The sequence below is a fragment of the Triplophysa rosa genome, linkage group LG13 (genome assembly GCF_024868665.1).
Source record: "Triplophysa rosa linkage group LG13, Trosa_1v2, whole genome shotgun sequence".
Classification (NCBI taxonomy): domain Eukaryota; kingdom Metazoa; phylum Chordata; class Actinopteri; order Cypriniformes; family Nemacheilidae; genus Triplophysa; species Triplophysa rosa.
The window spans coordinates 10,765,554-10,782,630 of NC_079902.1; the positions used below are offsets into that span (position 1 = coordinate 10,765,554).

The 17,077-nt window shown below is 37.1% G+C and overlaps 3 protein-coding genes across 5 annotated transcripts; 2 read left to right on the forward strand and 1 right to left on the reverse strand.

Annotated features, from left to right (window-relative positions):
* Positions 1–64: 64 nt before the first annotated feature.
* Positions 65–1,659, forward strand: tstd1 (thiosulfate sulfurtransferase like domain containing 1). The gene is made up of 4 exons (XM_057350097.1): positions 65–175; positions 903–1,025; positions 1,124–1,286; positions 1,379–1,659. The coding sequence occupies exons 1-4, from the start codon at positions 163–165 to the stop codon at positions 1,431–1,433; spliced, it is 354 nt and encodes a 117-aa protein (XP_057206080.1). The 5' UTR covers positions 65–162; the 3' UTR covers positions 1,434–1,659.
* Positions 1,660–1,704: 45 nt separating this feature from the next.
* On the forward strand, positions 1,705–5,542 carry cfap96 (cilia and flagella associated protein 96). 2 transcript variants are annotated; one of them, XM_057350095.1, is made up of 10 exons: positions 1,705–1,823; positions 2,011–2,110; positions 2,195–2,323; positions 2,407–3,183; positions 3,525–3,744; positions 4,041–4,178; positions 4,273–4,348; positions 4,505–4,684; positions 4,777–4,949; positions 5,436–5,542. In XM_057350095.1, the coding sequence occupies exons 4-10, from the start codon at positions 3,087–3,089 to the stop codon at positions 5,485–5,487; spliced, it is 936 nt and encodes a 311-aa protein (XP_057206078.1). In that variant the 5' UTR covers positions 1,705–1,823; positions 2,011–2,110; positions 2,195–2,323; positions 2,407–3,086; the 3' UTR covers positions 5,488–5,542. The 2 variants fall into 2 exon arrangements, with proteins under 2 accessions (XP_057206078.1, XP_057206079.1); XM_057350096.1 differs by having other exon boundaries at positions 1,755–2,110; positions 2,198–2,323.
* A 128-nt stretch (positions 5,543–5,670) lies between these two features.
* pdlim3b (PDZ and LIM domain 3b) lies at positions 5,671–16,559 on the reverse strand. 2 transcript variants are annotated; one of them, XM_057350092.1, is made up of 8 exons: positions 16,288–16,559; positions 10,216–10,367; positions 9,748–9,832; positions 8,452–8,519; positions 7,982–8,179; positions 6,839–6,966; positions 6,451–6,562; positions 5,671–6,334 (listed from the first exon to the last, which is right to left on the reverse strand). In XM_057350092.1, the coding sequence occupies exons 1-8, from the start codon at positions 16,378–16,380 to the stop codon at positions 6,145–6,147; spliced, it is 1,026 nt and encodes a 341-aa protein (XP_057206075.1). In that variant the 5' UTR covers positions 16,381–16,559; the 3' UTR covers positions 5,671–6,144. The 2 variants fall into 2 exon arrangements, with proteins under 2 accessions (XP_057206075.1, XP_057206076.1); XM_057350093.1 differs by lacking the exons at positions 7,982–8,179; positions 8,452–8,519 and adding an exon at positions 8,901–9,088.
* Between the last annotated feature and the right edge of the window lie 518 nt (positions 16,560–17,077).

Consider the following 17,077-nt stretch of genomic DNA (forward strand, 5'->3'; position numbering starts at 1 on the left):
TACGGGTCTTTTATTATGAATCTGCCAAAGACACTCCGCGCGACCACGCCTATGTTTGTAGATAGCCAATAGGAAATGCCTTTAAAAACTTGAATGACAAGGAAGTGAAGGCGCGACCACAAACAATTCGAATCGTAACATACAGTAGTAGAGTGCTTCAACATGGCAAGCAGCGGTAAGTTTGTCGTTTTTTAACTAACACTTGCGGTTAGTTACGGACAGCTGTAAAACAGCAGTTTTTCTGTTATTAGATATGACGAAACGTCTGTTATATGACAGGGAATTCTGTTATTGTCATTCTCTCTTTTGTAGTCACGGTGACGATCCCCAGGTGTACTGTACTCTAACGTTACCTGTAACAAACAAATCTGTTTTTGTTGTAACGACCTGAATGTTTCGTTGCTTTGCTTATATTTTGCTTAATTAGTTAATGTATTACAGAATGCCTGCACCTGTTTTACTGGATAATCGAAATTTCTGCAATATAAGACGAAAATATTTATCTATTTACTATGTAGAGTTGTCAAGTTGTGACGTCACCATGACTTGCAGAATTGAAGCTTGTTTATTACTTTATATATATTTTAATGAGTATTACAATAATATTGTATATGGTAACGAGACTTTAAAAACATAAAGTAAACCTTACACTTCGTAAGCAGTTTTTACGAGATAGCATTTATGAATAACAAAATAATTAGAATTAAGTTCAGTGTAATAATATTAATAATAAGCCGGAGTGGTAAAACATAAGAAATATAAATATCCCAAATTATTATATCATTTATTTTGGATGTGTCTTGTGCATATATTAGGTCATATTGCACATAGTATTTTTGCAAGACAGGAACGTTGTCATAATGACTTGATTGGCCTAATGTACCTATTCATCTTTGCTAAAGATAAGGAGATATCTTACAGTGATCTCAAAACTCTCTTGAAGAAGGGTTCAGGAATAATTGTGGATGTGCGCTCCAAAGATGAAGTAGACAGAGGCCGTATTTCAGGTTCCATCCACATCCCAGGTCAGAGGGAAGCTGAATAATCTATACTATGCATTACTTTTACCAAAGCACCATATTTTATTTTAATATATAATATTTGGTTCTTCTGTTTTATATAGTGGAAAATGTGGAAAGTGACATGTCCCTGGATTCAGCTGAGTTCAAGTCTAAGTTTGGTGTAGCTAAGCCTTCTTTGGACTCCTCAGAACTGATTTTCCACTGTCAGATGGGAAGACGTGGAGCTGTTGCCACAGAGAAAGCCAGAAGCCTGGGGTTCAATGAGTAAGACATCTTACCACCATATCATTACAGAAATACCCATACATTTTTGCCAAAATGTAACTTTACCATTTTTTCACTTCCTCTGTCTTTAGTGCGCGTAACTATGCTGGGGGCTACAAGGAATGGTCAGAAAAGGAGGGCAAATGACCATCTTCAAACTCAGACATTCCAGTTTCAACTTGAGATCCGGGGCTGCATTACAAAACCACCCTACTGTAACCTAGAACACTATCTTATCTGTTTAGTAACCATGGTGTTTTTAATCATGACATCTGGATCCCATTTCACACCTTGAACCAATCAATAGCCCCAGTTTTTTTAACTCTAAAAATGTTAATAATGTTTATACATGTCTATTATATTAAAGTTGACCAATGAAACAAACAGTTTTCGTGTCCAGGATTTTTAAGACTTTTATTTTTTATTTTTATGTGCAACAGCGCATCCATCCACTTCACTGATGGCAAAACCTTGCGTGACGCGTCTTATATGCTCCTAAATAATGGACAAATACGTTGATCTCTGTCAGTCATTCGGGTAATATTAAGGTGTCAATCACCCAGAAATGAAAATTTTTTTAATGTTTAATGTTGGTAAGCTTAGCTTTATTAGAGTTTGAATCACGTGCGTATGTTTAATCAGTTGGTCGATCAGTTTAGACGTTGACTAGTGCCTGAATTAGATCTGCATATTAATGTTATACTTTTAATGTATCTATGTTTAGTGTTCCCCTCTGTGTGGGGCCGTTGCTCCATGCGGCCTCAAGATTGAAGACGGACCGGGGGAAACGGAGAAAGGTCTACCGTTTAATCCAGCGTCAGTTAGTAAGCGTCAATTTGTATTACACGATCAACAATTAATTTTGGTTGAATGTAACACAAACACAGTCATCGCACAATCTCAAACAGCAGAAGAACAAGATCGGCAGCAGCACATGTGACAAATGCACCTACGTGTACCCGGCTAAACTCAAAGAGATGATCCGATTTGCCTTTCCCGATGACATTTGTAACTATCCAGATCCCTGCCACGAAAATGTAAGATGCACTTGAGTCCGTGTGGTCTTACCAGTTTATTATGGGAGGAATGGAAGTAACATGAGGCTTCCTGTTTGTTTTAGGTTGTTTTCGTCACTATGGATGATTTGAAGAGGATGGAGCCAGCTTGATCCGAAATGGACATTTGCACGCGTGCACGTTTTCATATTAATGTTCATTTAAATTCAACCGTGTAACTAATGCAGTTGTTCGAAGCAGTGTGGTTTAAAAAGTTCATATCTGAGCATAATTTGTTAATGTAAAACGTCACGTGTTAAACGTAAACTACAAATCCCAGAATCCTTTGCTACTCGCAAAACTGCACGATTTGCAGGGAAAAGTGCGTAAGGTAGCATTTGTAATCAATGTTTGGTTGTATTCATTGTCATTTGGGAAACGTTTTGAACGTTGCGTGATTATTAAAGTTTTAACGTGTGCTATTTCGGGTAATTGTCCTCTGGGTTACCATGGCAACGTACACAACCTACACGAACCCTCAGCAGTGAGGTTATTTGCTGCACAGTACACAACCTATTACATCATTTGAGGTATGCATATGGATATATTTTAATAGTTTGCTACTTTTAGTGATTGAATAACCATCATATGCATTTAAACTGGGTACGGGGAGGTTATGCATAGGTCTACAGTACTTGGAGGTGGTTTGCATGCTTCCAATGGCATTGCCACGAGTTTTTCTTTAAATCTACATATGGCTTTTTATTTACTAGTGCCGTAGAAACACTTTGGTTGACTTTGGAAAATGGCTCCAGAGGGAAAATCCGACATGGAAAGGGTTGGCCTCTTTAAGGAGTTGGGCTACATCTCCATAGGGGACAAATATACATCTTTTACTTACCGTAAGTGTAACTAATATTATTAACACAATAATACAAATGTTGGTGCATTGATGTAAAGCACGGGAAACTGCGAATAGACCGGCTAATACTATTTGCTAATTACAGTATTATAAAAAATAATAAATTATTACGGTTTTTTATACCACGTTAAGAAACTTCACAAACGTTATGTTCAATTTATTTTGTGGAAAATAATGTAATAATCCTCCTACAAAATGTATTTCTGTAGCAACAATACCAGTCAATATTGTGTAGGGTTGCTGTTGTCGAGACGACACGCAAAGCTAAGACAAAATAGTGAATATTACGTCTATCTAATCACTTCCTTTGTTGGCGAAAAGGCCCATTTAATGAATCAGCTTACAAGCACAAGCAGATGCTATCAGGAGGAACTAAAGCAAAGTGCGCGCTGCAGACGGGATACTTCGACACGCAGTTTAAGCGGATCTTCGAGAGAGAGGCGCTTACAGAACCCATCAAAATAGAGAGACAATACAGGATGCAACAAACCAAACAGAACCTAGCCAAGGCCTTTCTGCCCAGCAATGGAGAGAAGAAAACGTGAGTCGTTTTATTTCTGTGGTATTAACTGTTTAATGTTTTATTCGCCTATACTGTACAGCACTGGTACACTGTGTTTTTTAAGTTTAAGCTTTATAAATAGGATATGGATGATGTTTTTATGCTGAAACCTGGGATTCCGTCATATTGCATAACAGTAAATGCATAACTTTACATTTTAGCCATTGAAGTACAGTCAAATGGATTTCTTTCTCTGTACATTATTTTTTTTATTGCCATAAAAACTGCCAATTTTTCAATTAAAAGCACCAACACTAGTTCACTTTGGTTTGTAGATCTGGGGTGGGCAACTATTATGGAACATTTGGAGGTCCTGTTCAAGCAATGAGCGCCTTAAAGGTTCCAAGGAGACCACACAAAGCACCTGGGAAGAACTTCTACACCAATCCACCTAAGAAGGGAAGTGGTTATGGGTAGGCCATTGTCAACATCCTTTAATAAAGTTTGCCTTGGTTTTGCCATTATAGGCATTAATACTCTGTAGGCCTACCTGTTTTTTTTTTATAGCTATCCTGATGTCACCCTCTCCAAAATGATCTCCTATTCCTCAGACCCCTATGATCGAGCAAAAGAGATGCTAAAGGTATTTTTTATTTTTAGATTTCAACCTAATTAGTTTTAAATTGTGCTTTTTTTTACTTTTAATTACGATTAGCACATTGTGAGAAACTGACAGGATAATTCTATGCAAGCAAAGTGTAATCTCTTTCTCTAATGAGAGAGGTCATTTGTTTACCAGCGTGAGATTCTGGCACACAAATCCAGCCTGAAAGGGGGACCGTTTCGTTTGAACCTTCATCCGAGCGAGTGCTTTGATGGCAACCCATACAAATCTGACAAACCTCTACCACCCCCAAAGAAGCCTGAGGAGAAGAAGCATTTTGCAGTGCCTTTTAAAGCAAGTTCACCCAGTAAAAAGGTATGTATTGTACCTAAAAGTAGATGTCTGCAAATCTTGTGATTCAAATATAAGAAAAGATGTATTAGTGTTTTCCTGATTTCTTCCTGCAGACTGGAGGTATGAAAGCAGGAACGTTTGACTCATACCCCACCTACTCTGCAGAACCCTATGTCACCAGAAAGACCAAATCAGCGATGACAAATAAGGAAGGAAAGATATTTAACCCCTCCCCTGGCCCAAAGAGCACACCGGTCAAGAGCATCATCAATCTTAATGTCAACAGGTACACAAAGCTGTCACATCCGTAACGGAATTGTCACATCCATAACAGTCCATATTCCTCATAAATAAGCATGTGAAAGTAAAATATAGTGACTATTTTATGTTTTATAGAGAGCCACCCCTTCTTCATTTGTTGGGTATAATTGCTTCTGGTGTGTACATTTCAGAAATTCAAAAACACAAACGTGTTTTTTGGCAAAAATCCTTTTTTTGTCACATTCATAATACATTAATTTGACCTGTTTCAATTTTGGAAAACTCGTGCATAGACTGATATTTTCCTGATGTCTTGACTCATCAGGGGTTTAGTAAAATGGTTCAATACCTGGTTGACACATCATGGTTCAATATATTGGTAATAATTCTCTGAGAATTTACAGGATATTTCAAGTCTTGACTGAATATGTCACATCCATAACTCATGAATAATAACTAACATCCTTTGCTAACAAATGTTAAGACTTTCTTTTCATCTTTTATTTTATAGGGCTGTCAACTCCACAAACTACAATCAAATCCCCTCTGTGATGGCGTATTAAAAACTTTGTCTTTGGGTGATTATAAAATAATTCTTTCAATAAACCAGATTTTGAAATCTAATTTCTTTTTGAGAAAGTACAATCTTATGATGCTTTGTTAATCAAGTTTTTAGAGATGCTTGATTTTACAATTGAAGTTATTTTAGATTTACATGTACGCATGTGTAATAAATGTGTGCATTCTGCCATTGATACACAAATAATTTAATTAAGAGCACACACACACACAACATTTTAAACAATAGATTTTTTTTAAACATTGGTATTCGGTTAAAAACTCAGCATTCAGTATTCTCTTGAAACGGTTCTTTGCTCAGAATCTTTTTTCTGACCCACCTTCATAGATGAACCTGTGTTGAGAGCAATATGCCTCTTCGTGCTTATTTAGAGAATCATTTAAACCTAAAGGGATTAGGCTGTGTTGTTTTCTTCAGTGCCGGTGCCTGATATGTTTCATATATTTTTTTCAACTAGAAATGGATTAAAGCTTTGAGAATCAGTATCTTGCATCCCCCTGATAAACTAACATCCCCTCTGAAGTTTGGATATGAGCCGTGTCATTTACTCAAATATGCGATTAATGGAAAATGAAAAAGAAGCATAAAGCATAATAAAAATATTCTAATATTAGCTGTAAATAACATGAGTTATGGGAGTCTAAGCAGTGGGATACACTGTAACTAGGTCGTGTCCCTCGGGTGGGCACATTCTCATCCGAGCGTGGGTTTCACAGTACATCTGTCCCTCCACAAAGAAGTAGCCCTTCTGCTTCAAGTTCAAACCGCAGTCTGAGCACACGAAACAGGCCGGATGGCGGTACTTGTCCCGGGCTTTCACAACCGCTCCGCTGTCAACCAAATGTAGAAAAACTTATTAGAACACAATGTAGAACTATTTTGATGACAACCGGTAAAATGGTTACCAAAAGAAGACATCAGGTCTGATGCTGAATGTTGTACTCACACAATGCCGGTACCACATTTATCACAGAGAGGCAGCTTCTGTAGTGAGGATGTGGCTGCTTGGGGCTTTGTTACTGGGGCCTTTACACTTCTAGTCACCATAGGCTTTGTGCCTAGCAGAAAACCAACAGTCTCAAACCACTGGGGATTGATTCCCGGGCATTAAAAGCACAGCAGGCTTTGATTTACGTCATTAGCATGAAAAATACTGAAGCCTATGAGAAGTCCAACTAAGCCTGCAACACTTTCACTTCTCAAGTAAACTGATAAATTGTGCGAGAATTTTATATCTGGTGTCTCAATTAGTGCTGTGAGATTTACTTTTCATCTCGTGAACACAATATTATCGCCTTCTAAATACTCTGGTGTCCATGATAATGGCAACTCACCATCACTCTCCACATAATCCTGGAGAGCCTTAAAAGAGCCTGACTGACGTGGCTCATGTGGTTGCTCTTGGTCCTCCTGGAGCATACGGTACACGTGAGACTCCTCAATGGATTGCAGGGTTTTAGGGCTGGAAATAGATATATAATGGAAACTCAGAGATGTTCGTCAGGTGATACCAGTTATGCTATGTAATAAACATTACATACAGGTATGTGTTTTAACATAGCCTATGAAAATCTTTAGTTTACCAAAACAAACACCAATCACCTATACAATAACTTCCCAGAAATCTATTTTTGACAACTGAACGACGACATCAATTATAAATGAGGTAAGTTTGATCTCATATTTTTAACTATTTAAATGTCCCATCAGTTCTTGTTTTCTGACCTCATGTCATTTCAAGATCTTATAATGAACTAAAAATGATTTGTTTTCATTTATTTAAATGAAATAAACTACATTTTTAGGTTTGGTCTAAAACACAACATTACAAGCGATGTTTAGTAAAGTGGAGTGATGTTTTGTCATGATTACTTAATAGTGTAAGTTAAGAAAAATTTGGGGTTTACAGTATAGTAAATCCTGTTAGACACACAAAAAAATCACTTGTTAGTATGAAAAGAATTAATATTTGTAAATTATAATGAGCATTGAACCATTAAGTCCGTGAAGTTCAACTTCAACTGTTTTTTCCTGTTTTTTTATGAATGTTTTTAAACATCATAACTAATATGAATGCATTTTTAATAATGCAAAGTCATTGTGCAAGTGTAAAATAAAATGTCACCTACAGTATAAAACAATAGTGCAATCTGTGTACAGACACATGATATCTGAATAATAAAGCATAACTTTATGGTACTTAAAAGTTCAAAAGGTAAAAGTAAAAAAAATCTTAATATTGAAACTGATTTCACATGAAGACATGATAATTATGTAATAATATTTATACAATAATATTACAAGTTTTTTTTAAATAAAGGAAATGATGAAATAATACAGTACATACAGTAGAGCATAACTTATTATTTAACCTGGAATATTCTTTCAATCTATCATGACCTTCTTTAGATGCTCAGTACTGTGCATTGTTTAGTCACGGTGTAAGGGAAGTGTGATGTAAACAAAGCTCTGGTTACCTGGGTGATCCCTGCCTGACTACAGCGGACATCTGAGCCTGCTGGACTGTATTTGACACATTGTCTGTTGAGTATAATGCAATGGGGGAGTTGTACTGAGCAGAAAGAACGAGGGTCTCATTCTTGCTGGGGTCAGCAACTGCATTACACACAGCTGATGGCACCTGAGATACATTTCCCATCAACCTCTGCGATGTACTGTAATTGGAGTTGTGTGTGTTTAAGGCAGATGAACCAAACCAGAAAGCAAAATACAAAGTGGTTGGCCACATTGAGGACAGGAGTGATCACAGAGAAGGACACACAAGACAGGAGAATAAAGAAGTTGTTTAGAAACATACACAAGCAAACTGTTTAACTATATTACTGCCATTTGTACCGTATATAATTTAGTTGTTTCTTTATGACAATCATATGACTTCTGTTGTGATGAAGTGATTATATTTGACTAAGTGCTTTTGTCTAATAACCTGCTTTGGCTTGCAGATTTGAAGGGCTTTGGTCGGACATTAAACTTGTGTTCGAAGTAATCGATGTCCTGTAAGACAGAATAGTGATGGGGTTAATAGACATTTAGTGGTGAAAGCTAAAACGCAGAAATCCTCCAAAAACTAACACTGCAGACCCAGTTGTCAATATTTCTTCTGCTGTAGAGCGAAGCAGTTCCACAAGTGTCTATGAAAGGGTTAAATGTCTGCTTATGTCCAAAGTAAAAACCGATGTTTTACATGTATATTTTATATTCAATTCAATTGTATTTATTTAGCACTTTTCACAATGTGCATTGTTCCAATATTTGGGCTGCAGGCTTGACTTCTGAGGACTTCTAGAGCGTGTGTGTTAGTTGTAAGTGTACAGCAAGCTCAGGGAAGTATTTTAGTCATGTCCATACGGTTGGGGGATCCAAGATGGCACTCACCCCTCTTGTTTTTCATGCACCATACCCCGGATCTGTCCTTGCAGGGCATCCTGGATGTTACCTGGAGAGTAGAGGCCTATGGGTGTGTTGTAGGTGGAACTCACCACCTGCTTTTGGTCATCCAGACTGGCGGCAGCCACAAAGGGCTGTGCTCTTCTGTTATGACCTGTACCAATAGGTTTAAACTCCTGCATATGGACAGATGGACACACTACACACTGTGGTTAAAGCACACACACACACTGAATTTGTATACCGCATTCTTTGAATACGTCCCTTCTTACATAAAGCCATGCTGCTAACAGTTTTAAACTTGTGAAGCAGCGACATTTAGCGATTTTAAAGGCACAGTTCACCCAAAAAATATGTTTTGCCTCATGTTGTTTTAAACTTCTTTCAATCATCTTTTGAAAAAAATCATTTAAAAATAGAGTTATTTGTTTTGCAAATATACTCTTCAAGTATTGTTTATTTTGTTCATTGTGAAGTGTTACAGTACTTCATAGGTAAATGGTGGCAGAAATGTCATTTCTTATTTTGGGGTAAACTAGCCCTAAGGTAAGAAAGAACATAGCCACTTAAAAAAATCTATATTTGTTCAGGTTTTATAAAAAAGCATGTTAAAATATTTAAAAAAAATTTAATATCCAGATGGCTTTATTTAAGTCATGTGTTGTGATGGACAACAACAACTCCATATTTGGTCAAACAAGGCAGCTTTGCACAGCCTTAACCATGCCTCATGCGCCGAAAATGTCTATTCATTTTCTTACTACTTTAATATTGTAAGCAGTAAGAAAGAAAATCAGAGCTACCTGTATGTAATTTTTTCCTCTGTTACACTTACTTGCTTTTCTGCCTCCAGATTGATTTTGAATGGGTGCGCTTTCCCCTCTTCTATAACTTGAGGTGACCAGAGTTTAGTTTCTGGCCTGCAACACATTTAATACACACTCAGACACAATGCACAATCATCAAAAGATCAAAGAGCAGTAATATGGGTAATTGATGTGCACCAGGGCCCTGACCTTGTCTAGAAAGTAATGACAACGGCCAGGCATGTACTAGCCAGATGCTTTATTGAAGGATATTAATCAACGAGGAAAGAAAGAGACATTCAGCGTGTTGACCATTTTACTCTGTGAGAACTGGTGGACATTTTCATAGCAAGGGGTAACACAAATTCTTATAGGACTTAAGCTGACAGTTCTTTCCCCTGGCTGTAACTTATAAAGCATGTGAGAGACCGTGATATAAAGTTGTTGAAAGACGTTGTTTGTAACAGTATCCACATCTGTTAAAAAGCGTATGGTACCTCTCCAGCTTGAGGAGAAGCTGATTGGTGGAGTCTTTAATCTTATTCTGAGCTTCGGCATGAGTCATACTCTCTGTCGACGCTCCCTGGATGGCCAAAATGATGTCACCCGGGCACAGATTGACCAGTGATGCCTTACTGCCGGGTGTCACCTGAAAACAAGAACCCTTTTAGCGCCTGTTCCAAAGTAAGACCATGAACACACTTGACGTCTTGTTTTACAAGAAAAAGTTGACAAGAGCGCTTTTTTAGTAAAAAGAAAAGCTGGCAGCGTTTGTGCTTGAAGGCAGCTCAGCACACGGGATTCATATAGGCAGAGTAACGGAAGTCTATTTGAATTATAAACAGAGACCGTCTTTGCAAAAACCAACCACATATTTTAAAACTACAGTACTAATTTCTCGCTAGAAATGCAATCAGAAGTTATTAAAGGTGAAAAATAAACTTTAATTCATATAAAAATATGTTCAAAGCCATTTATTTTTTAGAGAAGGATCCTGCTCGACCAATCACCTTCCTCGCATGTTGTTATGGAAACGACAGGTCACGCTACTCGCTTGTCATTGGTCAGCTGTCAAAAAAGATGCTTGACGTAGGGCGTTTTCTTCAGAAGAGTTGAACTTTATTCAACTTAAAAAGGCACTCGGAGCTGCAGAAAAAGACGCCGGTTACTGTTGAAATCATTGTCATGCATATAGTTTACTAAATGGTAATTGAAATCAAATAACATTGGCCTAAATTTATTAGAAATATTGCCTCAAAAATAATCTAAAATTAAATTGAAGGCGCTAAAGTTCCTAAAAATAAATAAAATAAAGTCTAAAATAAATATGAATTCAACTTATATATCAACATAAATAAATGAATAAATAAATAAATAAAACAAAAACACAACAAAATTGATAAAAATGTAACTAAAAGTAACATAAAAAAAATCTTAAAAATATAAAAGCAAAAGCAATAAAACTGAAATAATATCTTTACTTAGCAAAACTGAAATAAAAATAAATTCCGAAATAAAACTTAAAGTATAGCAACATAAAAAACAAACAATCGAATAATAAAAAACAAAAACTCATAACAAAAGTGCTAAAATATTAATAAAACTGCAGACAAAACTTTAACTGTGTTCTGCAAAACTGAAATAAAATTAATTCAACCTATATAGCAACATAAAAATGAACAAATAAATCATAAAACAATAAAAAGGCAAATATTAATAAATCTACAATAGAACTGGAAACAATAAGAACTGAAAATATATCCAGAACAAAGTAAATAAACGCCGCTATTATGGCGAGTTACCCCCTGTGTAATTCAGAAGACTCCAATTTTTGAGACCTGATGTTGTACTTAAAAAATTATTAAAGATGCCACAATTACGTGTAAAACCGTTTATATATAAATAGCAAGAGACACGACTAGAAAAAATGGCTTTTAGTTACAGTGACCCACTTTGAAGTGGACTATAAATAGTTCAGCGTTGGATGTCAATCAGGACTCCATATCGCCCTCCGGGAGAACAGTCAGGCCTATTGGTGGCTTGCTGATCTGACCGCTCTGGCATTCACCCTGTTGCCCGGTGTTTCTCTCCCTCTCCTCCCTTCAGCCTCTCTTTCATTAATGGAGTCTGACATCATCTCTAATCCTATCATCTTTGGCAGGCTCATTTTCTTAGGTCTCCCCCCAGCCCGTTTATCTCATCACCTCGTCCTGCATTACCTGTCTCCTGACTCAGCTGCCCTGTTATATCATATCATTACACCAATGACCCTTATCGCCAACTTAATTGTGCCTCTTGAGAAGGAAAGATTTATTCGGGCTCAAGTCATGCCAGTTATTTAAGACCAGAGTCATCAGTGTTTAATGCCATGAAGACTTGCAATGTTTTATTCCAAACTCATGATTTATTGACTGATGAAGCAAGCAATGATTAAATCTCTGTTTCCTTTCCTGTCGGCTCTCTCGCTTTGTGTACACAACGGAACTATCTCATTTGTCCACCTGAATTTTCTTAAGCAAACTCCAGAAAAATATCAGATGCGATGTCATAACAGTAAAAGTCTTTGGTCTTTGGCCATTTTTAAGGTAACAAATGAAAGACTGTGCTTTGTTTTGCCTGGAGATGACTGTTATGGTTGTATCTGCAGAAATAAAGGGTGAATAAAAAGCAACAACAGATAGTTCCCTTGATGCTGCTCAAAACATGGAGTTGCTTGTATCTGCATATAGTTGCTTGAGTTTTTGCTTTAAACTGAAACATGAGCATGACAGACAAAACACGGGTTTTTTTAAGTATATGCAGCACCTGTGCAGTTGAACAGATGAATCCACAAGGGATGGCAAACTCAACGGCCTTTACCACAAGAGAAGCTTGTAAGGACATGCTGAACATTAGACACTTGTGTTGTTAGCAACATCAGACGGGATACGTCAACTCCAGACATTTAAAGATGATAGAGTAATTGATGCTGTGCTCGGTTTAAAAGGCAAGTTTCATTGTTGGTGATGGCATGGCATAGTGGTTAACAGACATGGCTGGTAACTACAAGGTTGGTGGTTTAAACCCTTTTAGGAAGCAAACCAAAATCACTGTGCCTAAAGGAACAGTTCACCCCGAAATAAAAATTCTGTCTTCATTTACTCACCCCTGAGTAGTTCCAAATCTGTATACATTTCTTTGTTCTGTTCAACATAAGAGAAGATATTTGGAAGTATGCTTGTAACCAAACCGTTCTGGGGCACTTTTGACTGCCACTGTCATTTTTCCTTCTATGGTAGTCAATGGTGGCCAAGAACTGTTTGGTTACAAACAATCTTCGAAATATCTTTCTCTGTGTTCATCAGAACAAAGACATTTATACAGATTTGGAATAACTTGATATTTTATTCTTGGGTGAAGTGTCCCTTTAAAGCATGGATAAACAGGAGGCTGACCTTTTAATATACATGCTTTGGTAAAATAATTGGTTAAATAACTGCTTATGATGAAGCTATATAACAGTTATTTTCATTTTTAATTCAACAATATAATTTAAGTGTTAATATTTGTCTTCTCATAAATATGACCATGTCTGTAAGCATGCAAGTATTTGCGGAGACTAATATTACCTACAGAAAATAAGAGACTCATGGTGTGAGTAGAGAGTTGTCTTGCAGGCATCAGAACATGCATGATTGCAGATGGCGGTTATACAACATTAGTCTTCGGTATTTCTGTTTTTGAAGACATGATGCTCAAGGGTATATATAACTGTTGGGTTCTGGCACATACGTACAGCAAAATAAGAAACATACTTGTTCTAATCCAGTTAAATGATTATTTTCTTTGGTTTTATTGTTTTAGTTTGAAATCAAATCCGGATAATTGTCATTTTCATTTGGATGTTGCAGGAAAAAAATAACTAGGAATGTTGAATAAATCTTACCGGTTTATTTTGAGTGACATCATTGCATTTAAATTAGATCTTGAGTCTATTTTTTCCTTTGAACATGTTGTCCTTTTAGTGTGGTGAACTCATTCACCATGTTGATGCAGTACCAAAAAGTTCAATGGTATTTTGGACATTTTTCACATAAATACCATAAATACCTATGTACATTTATACAGTAATCCTTTAGTGTTATACCGCAGCAGTACACAGTGTGTTACCTGTTGTTCTGCTTCTAATAAGAGACTGTAAAGACAGACATGTTTTATGAGGATGTGTGCTTTCTCTTCTGCATTATTTCGGGTAATTTATGGTGACTGTCAGAACTGGCTTTCCACTAAGAACGTACTTTAATGTCAAGATCAAAGAAACGCCGATCAAAGATGAAACTGAGCTACTAATCATAGCAGTACATTCCATGCATGAGAATGTTCCCCTGAGCAATGTAAATAGTCTAACACACACCTGAATAAAAGATATGACAGAACAAAGCTGCTGAGAGAACATTTCATGGCATGTCATTGATCCTAGTCTGCTATTAGGAGAGACAGTTTGCAAGATCTTTATGTAGAATGCATTTTATTGGGTTAAAGCCTTACAATGAAAAAACTGTCTTGTTGCTAAGCTGGAATTGTCTTTCGTCACAAGGCATGTGATGAAGATTACAATGACTTTATGAACATTTATTCACCTCCATTCCATTCCAAGCCTATAAAGTTTATTTTATGGAACAAGCAAGACTTTTATATTCCATACAAGAAAGTCATGTAGATTCAGCTATTTGAGAATAAGAAATTAATTTCTTATTAATGTATGAACTATCCCTTTTGCCAATTTATCTCCCACATGTCAATGAGTGCTCAGTTAACCTTTAACCTGCACTGTTACCGCAAATTCCAGAACTTCATCATCTGTTTGAAGTATTGTTGGCCCAGGAGCTTTACGATCATTCAGACAACAGGTGTTGGGATCCGCTCTGGAGCCGAGTCCTAGACGTGTGTGTGTCTTTTTGTGTACTTGTGTTAGTGAGTGTAACAGAACGCTTTGCAGTGAGCGAAGTATACATTTTAGGAACTGTTGTAATATAGATCCATATTCATGATGAGTCAGTTAAACACTATAATGTGAAGCTAGCTTGTATCAGCTGTTAAAATATCTGAGAAGATAACATTTATCACTTTGGCAAAGTATTAGAGAATGTGACGCTGACGTCACGCCCTATGTTGCATGTTGTAGTGGCGCCGCCATCTTGGGAGGATCATACTCTGCTGCTATTATTGATATGTGTTTTGATATGTTTGATAAATGGAGAAATCGAAAGTGAAAGAACCGTGGGCTTTTCCTGAATGACTCTGCGTAATGCTATTGCAGTTTTACACACAGCAAGACAAACCTACCATAGTTATATTTCCTAATCAAACAAGAAAAAACAAATCACTGCATTGAACACGCTAGCAGCGATCCTCCCAAGATGGCGCAACATTCAACACGGCGTGACGTCGATCAACAAGCTCTACATAATATATATTAATATAATTTAAGTTATATCATGGCTATATACAGTATAAATGGGAGATTCAGTTGATGATTTTGAAACATCCTTTAGTTTATACAGTGCAATGTTTCCAACTTTTTACCAACCAAGCTCATCGACACCTGTTTTTAGACTGGATGCGGCAGCTGACACAAGATAAAGGTGTTATCGCGTTTTCTCTTCTTTGCCAAAGGAGATAACGTATTTACGAAATGTGCACTGTAGAGCAGTTTGTCCATTTAGGGCTACTGTAGAAACAACATGGAGAATTCCATGCAAGGGGACCCGCGGTGTATGGAGATAGAAATAGCTCATTCTAAGGTAATAAAAAGATAACACTTCATTATGTAAGGTCTTTATACACCTCTGAAGACACAGTTATGTCTATTATATTGCATTTCTGTCAATAGATTATCCAAAAAATACACACTGGACCTTTAATTACATTACATTGGCTCTTATTAGAATTATTCACTTTTAGTCAAAAACACATAATACTCTGAGTGTATAAATTGCTAAACAGCTTAATTTGTTTAGACAATTGAACAGTTCAGGGGGCAATCGTGGAGAAGCTTAATTAAGAAAGTAACAATGTAACAGTGTTTTACCTGAATTAAATCCCATTAAGTCAATTTTTGATTTCACGCAAAAGCAAAATCTAATTTCTTTAACTACCCCATACAACCTGTTTAAGGACCCCCTGATGTTTTAATTGGAAATCACTGATTTGTCCAAAATTACATTTTATTTAAACCTCTATTTGGTTTCGAAACCCCACCAGCGCAAATCACAAAAGTGGATAAAAACTGGATAAATGTAACTAAGATTAAAACTCTGTTGGGAAATAAGCCGCAGATGTTTCTAAAAATGAATGTCAGTTTGAACTTCTGGCTCTACAAATATTTCTCCAAAACCTTCCTCACTAGAGTCCTCAGTCATGCCTAATGTAAGGTCCTGGGAATGTTTTACTAATTTTTTTAAAAATGATCATCCCACTAGTTTTTCTCATGCCCACGGTTATGTTACCCAGCACATCAAAGGCATCATTATTTCTCAATGGAACGTGTGAAGTAATTCAGTCTGTTGTAGCCAAAGGCTTTCACCTACCCGAGTTATAGTCAGCGGCTGGTTGAAGTCCTTGCCTCCAGAAAGCCGAAATCCCCAAGGGGCTGGACCGTCCAGCACCACGTTCTGTGGCATCTTTATCTTTTCTTAAGATGCTTTCTTTAAACTCGGTTCTTCAGTGCTGTCTTTTATTTGTCTGCTAGTAAAGTACAGAACAATCAGCTCTACCCCAGACGAATCACTCGCTCAGCCACGATTGGAAGCAAGCGTCTGTCTCTGAATCCCTTTTAAGCGTGAGTGTGGGGTTAGGAGAGTGAATGAAAGAAAGCCGATGCCAGAATGCCACACCTCTCAGAGTGAGCTCATAGGGTAGACTAAGAAACTAAGGGTTCACTCTGAAACATGCCCATCCTCCCTTCCCTAACACACGGATCCAATCTTACACCGTGATGATTCATCTTTTTTCCCATAAGGCTTAGCACGTCGATAACCAAAATGATCCGTCAATGATCCCCATCACCCCGTCATCGGCTTGTCTGGTGTCTAGATTTTTCGCTTCTTACGCTGGCCAAACACCTGTGTCTAACCGAGAACAGAAGTCTGTCGTGAACTTATGGGTGCGTGTTGAGTCAGAGCCTTTGGTGCTGATAAGCAGATTTTCAAGTATTTACAGATTGCAATAACTAAACCGTATGGTGTCGTATTGTCGGAACAACATGGCTTGTGTTCCTCTTCTAAACGTCTCTCAGGAATGTAAATCATTTCTGTAGCTCAGCCACATAAGGAAACGTTGTTAACTCATTGTACTTCCATTTCAACTAAACCTTTACTA

What these genes read in the sequence shown, in the direction of transcription:
- tstd1 (XM_057350097.1), top strand. An exon ending in AGGTTCCATCCACATCCCAG is followed by an intron (nt 1,026 to 1,123) that starts GTCAGAGGGAAG and finishes TGTTTTATATAG; the next exon opens with TGGAAAATGTGGAAAGTGAC. An exon ending in AGAAGCCTGGGGTTCAATGA is followed by an intron (nt 1,287 to 1,378) that starts GTAAGACATCTT and finishes CTCTGTCTTTAG; the next exon opens with TGCGCGTAACTATGCTGGGG.
- cfap96 (XM_057350095.1), top strand. Translation starts at nt 3,087, where the DNA reads ATGGCTCCAGAGGGAAAATCCGACATGGAAAGGGTTGGCCTCTTTAAG. An exon ending in AGCAATGGAGAGAAGAAAAC is followed by an intron (nt 3,745 to 4,040) that starts GTGAGTCGTTTT and finishes TTTGGTTTGTAG; the next exon opens with ATCTGGGGTGGGCAACTATT. An exon ending in CAAGTTCACCCAGTAAAAAG is followed by an intron (nt 4,685 to 4,776) that starts GTATGTATTGTA and finishes TTCTTCCTGCAG; the next exon opens with ACTGGAGGTATGAAAGCAGG.
- pdlim3b (XM_057350092.1), bottom strand. Translation starts at nt 16,380, where the DNA reads ATGCCACAGAACGTGGTGCTGGACGGTCCAGCCCCTTGGGGATTTCGG. An exon ending in ATCTGGAGGCAGAAAAGCAA is followed by an intron (nt 8,520 to 9,747) that starts GTAAGTGTAACA and finishes TCTGTCTTACAG; the next exon opens with GACATCGATTACTTCGAACA. An exon ending in GGATTATGTGGAGAGTGATG is followed by an intron (nt 6,563 to 6,838) that starts GTGAGTTGCCAT and finishes GTTTTCTGCTAG; the next exon opens with GCACAAAGCCTATGGTGACT.